The 11,169-nt window shown below is 40.1% G+C and overlaps 2 protein-coding genes across 2 annotated transcripts in view; both read right to left on the bottom strand.

Annotated features, from left to right (window-relative positions):
- Positions 1-1,029: 1,029 nt before the first annotated feature.
- Positions 1,030-7,142, bottom strand: LOC143031380 (uncharacterized). The gene is made up of 4 exons (XM_076195118.1): positions 7,011-7,142; positions 6,376-6,760; positions 5,298-6,091; positions 1,030-2,111 (listed from the first exon to the last, which is right to left on the bottom strand). The coding sequence occupies exons 2-3, from the start codon at positions 6,742-6,744 to the stop codon at positions 5,726-5,728; spliced, it is 735 nt and encodes a 244-aa protein (XP_076051233.1). The 5' UTR covers positions 6,745-6,760; positions 7,011-7,142; the 3' UTR covers positions 1,030-2,111; positions 5,298-5,725.
- The window catches only part of LOC143031381 (uncharacterized), a 22,456-nt gene continuing 18,313 nt past the window's right edge, over positions 7,027-11,169 (bottom strand). The window contains exons 3-5 of the mRNA XM_076195119.1: positions 9,680-9,911; positions 7,358-7,627; positions 7,027-7,199 (exon numbers count right to left, since the gene is read on the bottom strand). Of these exons, the coding sequence (XP_076051234.1) occupies positions 7,162-7,199; positions 7,358-7,627; positions 9,680-9,911 (540 nt within the window). The 3' untranslated portion in view covers positions 7,027-7,161. The remainder of the gene's footprint in view (positions 7,200-7,357; positions 7,628-9,679; positions 9,912-11,169) is intronic.

Genomic DNA, 11,169 nt, shown 5'->3' with positions numbered 1-11,169 from the left:
CATTTCATTCATTTGAGCTGTGTCAAGTGCATGTACTTGATAAAGCTCCAGCCTCAAATGGTTCTTTTCCTGACTTATCATATAACCCATGCAATGTATAAGACCAGTTTCTAGCCCTAAAATATTATTTCCAAAATTTGGGAGGGGGTCTCATATATGGGGTCTAAGAAATGAGCTTAAAAGTCGTCCCCATATTTATCACATTCAATGTTAAAGTTTAAAACAAAGCCAATTATTCATCTTTCAGTGATACCACATAATTCTAAGATATATATCAACTTCATATACTTACTGATTTAAATGATTTGTACTGAATTTCAGAGAAGTACTTTTAAGTAAAAATCGGATGCAAGGCTACATCTGAAACATGCTGCTTTTTTTTTTTTTTTTTTGGCCACTTGAAAAAAGTTAATGGCTGCTCAAGACATCTTGAGACTGATATGCTTTCTAAAATAACATATGCCTATATTTCAACAAGAACCCACTGTGTTGGATAAGAAGAAATGAAATAGATGGTATCCATATATTTCGATCACGGACTGTGATCCTCTTCACTGAAGAGGATCACAGTCCGTGATCGAAATATATGGATATCATCTATTTCATTTCTTCTTATCCAACACAGTGGGTTCTTGTTGAATTTTTACGAATGTGTTATGACATTACTTTTTAGATATGCATATACTTATATTCAAAAAAAAAAAAAAAAAACTGCATAAGTTTCAACTTTCTTGGAGCCATTGAAACGGAGTACAGTATATATATATATATATATATATATACATATATATTTGTGTATATATATATATATATATATATATATATATATATGTATATGTATATATATATATATGTATATGTATATGTATATATATATATATATATATATATATATATGTATATGTATATATATATATATATATATATATGTATATGTATATATATATATATATATATATATATATATATATATATATATATATGTATATATATATTAATATATATATATATATATATATATATTCCCATTAGCAATTACCAATTTGCCAGCTCGTTAAGTCCAATTCAATTATCCTATTTGGGTGCCAAAAATCTAAGTCCAATTAGAGATTATCCAATTTAATTTTTTTTTTTTTCAAAAGTGATTCAATATTTTTAAACATGATCCAATGTTTTTAAAGTGATTTTCAATGTTTCTAAAGGGAATTTAATGCTTTTTTACCTTAAAGCCATTTCTAACTAATACAAAGAGAAACCAAACTTTTAAGATGAAAAATAAGCATTTTATTCTAATTAAAATATAAAAAATTAAACTATACAGTACATGTTACACAAAATACACATAGTAATACTAGTATATTCTCCCAGAAAAAAAAGATAGGGTTAATCAACAACTTTGTTCCATATATACCTTATAATATTTAAAGCTTTCTACACATAGTAATACTAATATATTCTCCCCCCCCAAAAAAGATAGGGTTAACCAACAACTTTGTTCCATATATACCTCATAATATTTAAAGCTTTCTACTCTAAGCCCTCCAGATTAGTCTTCATTTTCCTCCACCTCCTGGACCTTCTTGAGGAGGTGGAGGTTGCCCTTCACGAAGACAAGGGCCTCAAAGTTTGGTGCAGTAAGGGCTGCCCTCTTAGGCCTGCGGACATCCGATCCATAGCTGAACATGTGCTCAACTGAGGCAGAACTCGGGAGTGGCGTGTTATACTTGAGGAAGAGGGTTACCCAAGCATCACGGAACTTGAGCGGGAAGAGATTGGGCGAGAGCACCGGGTTCCCCCTCAGCGGTTTCTTCGACCAGTTGTTGACCTCTTCCCTGACCTTCTCCTTGAGGCTCTCTTCTTGCTGCTCATCCAGGTAGTGGACCATGCTGCTGGAGTCTAGCTGGGGTCCCTGCTGGGGGGCAGGGGGGTCCAGGTGCTTGTCAGGCCAGACAAGGGCGAGAAAGTCCCTGAGGAGCTTGTCTCTCACCAGGTCGCAGTAGACCTCATTGTCCTACAGTCTCCTGCAGATGGCTCTGACTGTGGCAAGCTTGTGGTGGGGGTGCAGCGCTGTAGCCATCAACAGGTCCATGTCCATAAAGAGGTGGCTGAACCTGGAATAGAAGGAAAGTAAAAAATAAATATATAAGATTCGTCAATTGAAAAATTAAATTTCATTACACTGATTTCAGTTCATTTCAAATGTATCATTTGACCAGCAAGGATTAATGTGGATAAAGGTGAAACTGGGAAGGGAGATGTGGGTTTTCGTGAGTGCATATGGGCCTGGTAGTCAGAAGAGAGTAGAGGGGAGCCTTGTTGGATAGATTCAAATGAGTGCACAGAGGGATTAGGGAGAAATGTCAGTGTAGTGGTATTGGGAGACCTAAATGCTAGGGTATGAAATGAACCAATAGATGGAGTGGTTGGTAAATGTCAAGTTCCAGGAAAAAATTGTAGTGGAGAGTGGATCATAGCAAATACAGTGTTTAGGAAGAAAGTCAAGCATAAGTACATATGGGAGAGGGTGGTAGATAAAACATCAATGGACTATATAGTGGTAACCAGGAGCATAGTAGGAAGAGTTAAAGATGTACATGTTCTAAGGGGAGAGAGTGGGGGAATATCAGGTAATTTTTTGGTGGAAGGTAAGTTGAGAGTGGAGGATAGATGGAGAAAGAGGAAAAATGAACAAGCAGGGAGGTGCTTACAGTGAACTGCTTAAATGAGAAAAGGAAAAGGAGTACAAGAAGAAGAAGCTGAGAGAGGAGTGAAGGACAGAGTAGAACTAGGATTGGAAGAGGAATGGGGATGGTTCAAGGAGGGAGTCACAAGGTGTGCAAAGATGGTGTGTGGAACAAGGAGGACAGGAAGAAATAGAAGGAAGGGTAATGAGTGGTGGGATGAAGAAGCGAAGAAGGTTGTAGAAGAGAAGAAGCAGGCTTTCACAGATTGGTTACAAAATAGGACGAGAGAATCATATGAGAGGTACAAAGAAAAGAGAAGAGAAGTAAAGGGCAAAATGAAGAGGGCAAAGAGGAGAGCAGATGTGAAATGGGGTAAGAGGGAGGGTGGAAGGGTGTGGAGTGTATTCAGGGATGGAATGGGTGGGAATGATTTTATGCCTTTTCCTTTTTGGCTACCTACCTCCCTTGTAAGGGGGAAAAAGCCTTGGTATATATGTGTATGTATGTGATAAAAAGATGTTTTGGAAAGAAATAACAGAGGAAGAGGAAGCGAATCAAGTAGAGAAGAAAAGGTAAAAGGTGCAGATGGAGAGATGATAATAGGAGAGAGAGCAGTAAGAGGAAGATGGGCAGAGTATTTTAGGGAGTTGCTAAATGTGAAGGAGGATTGGGAGGGAAAGGTAGTTGTAGTGGGAAGCACTAAGAAAAAGAGTGATGACTAAGGAAAATGGAGGAGAAATAAGGAAAGATGAGGTGAAGGCAGTTGTTAAGATGATGAGAGCAGGTAAAGCACCTGGGTTGGATGGGTGTCATGCAGAATGTCTAAAAAAAAGGAGGTACAGTGACGGTGGATTGGCTGGCTGGTGAGGTTATCTAATGTTTGTTTAAGAGAGGGTAGAGTGCTGGAGGACTGGAGGAGTGCCTGTATAGTATCACTTTACAAGGGAAAAGGGGACAAGTGTGAGTGTAGTAGTTTCAGAGGGATCAGTTTGTTAATTGTAGTTGGGAAGGCTTATGGGAGGATCTTGATTGAGAGGACTAGGAGAGGAACAGAAGGAGTAATTGGTGAGGAACAGCATGGGTTCAGGACAGGTAGGGGTTATGTGGATCAGATCTTTGTAGTAAGACAGATATGTGAGAAAGCTATAGGAAAAGGTTAGGATGTTTTTTGAGCCTTTATGGATTTGGAATAGGCTTATGATAGGATAGACAGGAAGGCAGGCACTGTGGAAGGTATTGCAAATATATGGGATAGGAGGAAAGCTTTTAAGAGCAGTCAAGAGTTTTTATGAGAGAAGCAGAGCTTGTGTTAGAATCAGAAATGGAGAGAGTGAATGGTTTGAGGTAAAGGTGAGACTTTGCCAGGGGTTTGTTATGTCGCCCTGGCTGTTCAATTTATACATGAATGGGGTGGTGTGAGAGGTAAATGCAAGGGTAATGGGTCGGCAATTGGGGATGGTTAAAGAAAATGGAGAAAAGTAGGAGATAAGCCAGTTGTTGTTTGCTGACAATACTGCACTTGTAGCAGGATCAGAGGAGGAATTGAGGGAGTTAGTGACAGAGTTTGGGAAGATGTGCAGAAGGAAACTGAAGATAAATGTGGGTAAAAATAAGGTGATGAGATGTACAAGGGGAGAAAGTGGCAGCAGACTGAAAGTGAGTATTAAGGGAGAGCGACTGGAGCAAGTGGATAGCTATGGATACTTGGGTGCAAATGTGGTGGGAAAGGGAGGAGTAGAGGTGGAGGTAGAATGTATATTGGGAGAAGCAAGTAAATGCCTTGGGAGATTAAAAAGTGTAATGAGAAATAGATATTTGGGAATGGATGCTAAGAGGAGATTATATAAAGGAGAGGGGTTACTAGACTGGATAGAGTGAGAAACAGGTGAGGAGGAGGAGAATGGGGATGGAAAGGGAGTTGGGAGATAGGGTTGACAAAAGAGTATTGGGATGGTTTGGACATGTGGAAAGAATGAGTGAAGACAGATTAGTAAAAGAGGTGTGGAAGGCAGAGGTAGAAGGAGTGAACATGAGGGGATGACCAAGGATGAGATGGATGGATGGATGGGATAAAAGGGGCATTGGGAAAGAGGAGAATGTCTATCGAGGAAGGACGGGAGAGGACAGAAGATAAGAGTGAATGGAGAAGGGTTGTGTATGGATGATGCTGTGATGCATGAAAGGGAGTGGATGGGGGATGAGGGAGTATGTGTGAAAAATAAATGGATGCAGCCTAAAGGGATTTCTCCCCATCTTCTCCATTTCTGGAGGAGGGGATGGAGAGGGGGGGGGGGTCATTGATTTAATAAAGCGACCTTGTTGTGGATGTGCTGTCTTGTGACACTGCTAACCCAGGGCAGTAGGCGAGATGCAGGGGTGACCTGTCATCCAGGAGAAACCAAGATGAAAGGGAAGGAGGGGGGGTGGATAGGAATGGAGTATGTGGGGATGGAATAGGTGGAAGTGGATTTTATGCCTTTGATTTTTGGATACCTCCCTTGTAAATGGGAAAAATCCTTTGGTATATGTATGTATAAGAAGAAAAAAACACTTATTGAATCTTAACTCACTGTGATAAAATATAATAATAAATAATAATATAATATGACTAACCTGCCATCAAAGCCCTTTGTTCCTCCAGGCTGGTGAAGGAGGTGGGTGGGCCACCAGGTTCTGGGCATGGACAATGCTGTCATCGCATGACAGCGCCTCCAGGGAGTCTTTGAGCACCTGGAGGTGGGGGAGAAGGCATCCCATGTATGCCCTCTCCTCCCCCTGGAGTACATCCAGGCAAGCAGCGAGGGGGGTAGTCACCTTGACGTACTCCGACCAGATCTGCACGTCGTCCGTCCTGCGTGATGTGCGGCAGGGGGTGGGTGGGGGCGCTCCCGTTGACAGATCTGGTTCAGCTTGTTCCTCTTGTCCAAGTCGAGCATCTCGGTCATTAGGCACTTGTAGGCGTCATGGGTACAATTCCACATGGTGACGCCCGCCGGGGGTAAGAAGCTTCTTGCCCAGAGCAGATTTAATGTCATTTGCGGTCACTGTCTTTCTGTTCTGGGCATTCCACATGCTCTGGGCTTTGGCGGCTGGCTCGTTGAAGACCGGCCTGCTGGGCTGGGTGGTCCGTCCAGCCGGGCACGTTCTCCACATCCATGGAGGACCTGTAGCAGGTTTATTGTGTGTGCCGCACAGCGGTGATACTTGGGGAGATGCACCACCTCTTCCTGCTGGTTCACTTCCTCCAGGGCATCTGCTACCAGGATGGTGCTGGTGTGCACCACCTCTGGGTCCATCACCTCTGGGTTCACCACATCTTGTTCTTGGTGCTCGGCATCCCGCTCGATGTTCCGGCTAAAGGTGCTCACGTAGTTGGCGCCGCCATTATCAGTGGTGGTGCTGACAACCTGAAAAACAAAATAAAGTTTCAAAACAAAGTTTAATTTCATTTATCAGTATATGAACTTGAAGAAGAATGATTCTAAATTCAATTGACGATAGTGATCACTTCATTATTTTTAAGGACTCCCTCAGTTCTCTTCAAAGTATTAACGACAAATGTACAAAAATATATTTCACGCAGACTACAGCATGAAATTCATACAGTATTGCAAAGTAGAAATGTAGAATTTTGCTGGATACCTGGGCAAATACAAAGACAAATATGTATAAATTCTTAGAGTTTGCACACCTTTCTTTTGATGCCGAATTCGTCATGCAGCTCAGAGATGGCCTCTGCCAGATAGGTCCCTGTCTGGTTCGTGGTGATCTCCTTGATCCCTAGGACGGCAGAGTGCCTCTTGAAGGTGTCATTGTCCAGCCATGTCACCGATGTCATCCCCAGGAAGGCCCTGTTGTTTACCAACCAGCTGTCGGCTGTGGTGGCAACGAACTCCCGTTTGATGAGGAGATCTGTCAGGTCGGCCTTGGCCTGGTCCCCCATCGCCCTGATGTCACGGGTGAGTTTCTGCCTAGAGGGAACCTTGAACTGTGGACAGGCATATGCCCACAGGGCCTTATTGTGCTTATTGTCTGTCTCTGAGGCTGAGGCAGGCTTCATGCAGTCAATGAAGGACCTGAAGCAAAATTAGAAATCTGAGAATAAATTTAGAATTACAAGATTTTTTATTCATTATATAATTTTTTACATGAGTGTATGAAACATAAGTTGTTAAAACATGCTTACGAAGTAAAAACAGAAAAATGTTAACAGTTTAAACCATCTATATTGTTCAATCATTCAGTGTCTAAACTGAGTTTCACAGTTTTAAAATCAAAACAAAAAATATATTGATACTTTTAAGTTGAAAAATGAAAATGACTCACCTATAGTACAGGTCAAGGCACTTCTTCTGGGAGAATTTCTCCTTGAAGCTCTCCTCCTCAATGCTGGCCTGCCTGCCTCTTGGTCTCAACTACATCCCGGGAGGACTTGTGGCGGCCCCGTTTGCTGACGCTCTCGAGAGCTGCCTTGAGGTCATGGACTTGACCAGGGTGGTACCTCTGGTAGTGCACCTAAAAAGTAAAAACAAAAATAAATTAAAATTCATATGATAAAAACTAAAAGTAAATGCCTAACTTTAACTCTTTTTATTCCTTGTCAAATATAAATCCTGGTAAAAAAAAAAAAAAGTCTTTCAATAAACTGTTAAATAAAATGAATTTAAAGTCACCTTCAGGTTGGAGCCTGTTGTTCCATGCTGAATTTTGAGTGTCTTTGATCAGCACTTGGTGCAGGTAGGTAGCCTTGTTGTTGTTCTTCAGGACCCTGAAGAACAGGGCGATGTGCCTCCAACTGTTCTCCTGGCTGAGGGTGGAGCAGCTGTCCGTCTCCATTGTGGCTTTGCTCTCAGCTGACACGTTCGAGTCAAATGACATACTGCTTTGGGTCAGGGTGTCCTCCACGCCCCCCATGATGTTATCGTTGTTGCACACACTAAATTCTGTAAAAAAAAAATCAGTATTTAGAACCAAAACTACAAAATACACAAATAAATGCTAAGTTGAATGTACAAATGAATGCTAACTAGCAACAAGCAAGTGCGCTGGTGTGCATGAATACATGATGAAACTTGTATGAAATGGCTAATTCATGAACTTTAAGCTTGATTTATCGTTACTTTATGGAACTAATAGTCTAGATATGAATACCATTAGAACGAAATAGAAATACTAAATCCAAGTATTAATGTTGTAACTTACTGGCACTGAGGTCCGCAATAGCAGGAAAATGAAAACGGAAGGATTACTTCGAAGTGTTTACAAGTGGTGACAAGGGAGCAGCGCAGCAGCTGCTTGCTCTTACAATGACTGGCTCTAAACTGGTGTGGCGCGTCACCCGATATGAGATGCGTACGAAAAACCAAAACTAAACACGTATTATACCTACTTTTTATTTGTAAAATGTATCTTTTTTAAGATATATTATTTAATTAATCATGATATTTTATGCATTATATTATAGAGAATATATGAAAGTATGAATAGAAAAGAATATAACAAAATATTTATTTGAGAAAAATATAGAAAAAATTATAAAAATACCACTATTGAGAAAAAACAAAGACAACGTCGACCTGGATCAATCATAAATTGCTTTAAATTTTCAGCAGTTTGATTGCAATTATCTGATTTGTTTGGTGGGGGTTAGTCTAATTTGATTATCTGATTCGAAAATACAAATCTGATTAATCGGATAATTGGACTTCCAAATCAGACTGCCCACCTCTGTATGTGTGTATATATATATGTATATATATATATATATATATATATATATATATATATATATATATAATTGGTGAAAAATGTAATAATACATTTGTAAATCACAACTGACACCACAGTCCGAAGAGTTGAGTAAGTGAATCTATATATTTTGATTGCTAATTGGAATCCTGTATGGTAATACAAAGTGTGAGGAGAATGCTATCTTAAATAGCATCTTCTTACAAAGGAAAAGGAACTAGGAAAAGAGTATATGTCACTATCCTCACTCTCTGGTGACCTGAGGGTGACATGAGGTCAGGTCAGGGGGAGGGGGAGGATACCTGTTAACAATATGTTTTGTTATACATATCCTGAAATTATGTCAGGGGTCCATTGATCTTTAGAAATATTCATAGCAGGAAGATAGTCTATTAAAGTGGATTCTACCATTTTCCTTCTGAACCCACAACCAGATTTGTAAATAAGTTCAGATTTGTCCCAGTCCATCCAGTGATTTAATTTATTCACCTTACTTTCAACCACATTTGCCTTCAATTTTCTCTACTTACACACCTTACCAAACTCCATCATTAATTTCCTTAATCCCTTCTCTGATCCTGCTACAAGCACAGTGTTATCAGCAGGCTTCAACTGGTTTACCTTGCATTTTTCTCCATTTTCTTTAACTATCTATCTCCAATCCCTTGCTGCCCATTATCCTTGCATTTACCTCCTGCACCACCCTGTCCATGTACACATTGAACAGCCATGGTGACATGATACATCCCTGGCACAGTCCCACCTTTAACTCAAACCACTCACTCTCTCCATGTCTAATTCTAATACAGGCTCTACTACTCTCATAAAAACTCTTGACTGCTCTTTGAAGTTTTCCTCCTATCCCATATATCTGCAATATCTCCCACAGTGCCTTCCTGTCTACCCTGTCATAAGCCTTTTTCCAAATCCATAAAGGCCCCAAAAACATCTTTACCCTTTCCTAAAGCTTTCTCACATATGTGTCTTACCAAAACATCTGATCCACACAACCCCTACCTTTCCTAAACCCACTCTGTTCCTCACTGATTACTCCTGTTCCTCTCCTAATCCACTCCACTCCAACATTCATTACCACATATATTCAAAACTCTTCATTCCCTCCAGCCTCTCATCTTTCACATTCACCAGGTATAACATCTAAATATCCTTGACTTACTAGTAATCAATCATATTTTCCATTCACTACATAAACACCTATTGCATCATAAGATACATAGGGAACATACCTAATGCTGCTGCCTCCATTTCTTTTCCTGATGGTCTTTTCTCCTGCTTAATTTGTACCATTCCTGCTGGCAAACTTGAAAAATCATGTTCATTAAATAATTCATCTTTTTCCTCCACTGCGTCTTCAAAAGTTATTTCTTCTTTCACTTCCGCTGCCTCCTTTACATATGGATACTCCTTTGTTGCAATCTCAAGAGGGTCATCTACAGTTGCAGCTGGAACACAGCAACCCTATTGAATAGAGCAGAGCTCAGTCCGATATGCCATGCCATGCCAATGCCTTCTTTCAATCATGGTATAACCACTACTGTATCCAACTAAAGATATATAAAAATACAACCATTACTTAATTCAAAACTCCTCATTTGGAAACCTTTGATTCAAGGTCTTTCATGTAAAGGAAACCACTATGCATTGGCATCCCAACACAAAATCATATCATAAACATACATACATACATACATACATACATATACCAAGGCTTTTTCCCCCTTACAAGGGGGTAGCCAAAAAGAAAACATAATACAGATAAATATCAATAGCATCATGAATAAACACATGGAACTGCTTCAATGGTGTGGCAAAGGAAATAAATACAAGAGCTTGGAACTGGTGAGTGAGAATGGAAGGTGGAGAATGCATCAAGTAGCTGGTGATCCAAGTTGGCAGTACATGTGTAAAGAAAGTTACAAATGAATGTAGGTAAAGTTATGAGATGTACGAAGTAATACTGACAGTGGCAGGTTGATGATATGTGAAATGCAGGAGGGGCTGAAGAGTTCCATCTGGGGTCACATATAACAGTGAATAGATGAGTGGATGTGGAGGTGAATTAAAGAGTAAAGGAAGAGAATAAATGCCTGTGCGGAAAAGCGTGACCAGTATTTGGGGATGAGCACAAAGAGAAGGTAGTGTGAAGGTGTGACTGTGACCAAGGTGCTGTGTGAGAGAAGAAAGGGGTTGACAACTTTTAAGACAACATGATCAAGATGTATGGTAGTTGCTTCAATAATAACCATAAATGTGGCCTGCCTTTAATTTCAGTAAATGAAAATCTGCTGCCCCACAGTGGTTAGCAATATTTCTTGGGCCCTCTCATTGATCTGATTTGGAAGAAAAATGAGACAATCGTCTATTGTGTTTTGTATTAGTGTGGGATGTTTCTATGTCACTGGCTTATAGTAGTAGGAGGGGAGCAGGCACCAATTGTCAGTTCTCCTTGTGTAAAAAAGTGGAAGAAATATAGCAAGTTGACAGAGAGCAAGATCTTGGGCCCAGTCCAGAGATTGAGTGTTGAAGGGTTTAAAGACAGGCAGCATGGAGATGATTATCTATCAATATCCATCTTCCAGGGCCATCATTTGAAGGTATCAATTGTTGGCCCCTCATTGTTTCAAGAATGGACGAACAAATGTAGTTTTTAGAAGATAATTGTCTAGTAAGATAGACCCTGAGTGTTGAGGAGGTCTGAGCATATGGGAACAATGAG

This window comes from Oratosquilla oratoria, chromosome 12 (assembly GCF_046742065.1).
Source record: "Oratosquilla oratoria isolate Oo_2021 chromosome 12, ASM4674206v1, whole genome shotgun sequence".
Classification (NCBI taxonomy): Eukaryota; Metazoa; Arthropoda; class Malacostraca; order Stomatopoda; family Squillidae; genus Oratosquilla; species Oratosquilla oratoria.
Note: the sequence above shows the minus strand (reverse complement) of the source record. Positions and strands in the feature narration are given on the sequence as shown.

What these genes read in the sequence shown, in the direction of transcription:
- LOC143031380 (XM_076195118.1), bottom strand. Translation starts at nt 6,744, where the DNA reads ATGAAGCCTGCCTCAGCCTCAGAGACAGACAATAAGCACAATAAGGCC. An exon ending in AATTCGGCATCAAAAGAAAG is followed by an intron (nt 6,092 to 6,375) that starts GTGTGCAAACTC and finishes TTTGTTTTTCAG; the next exon opens with GTTGTCAGCACCACCACTGA.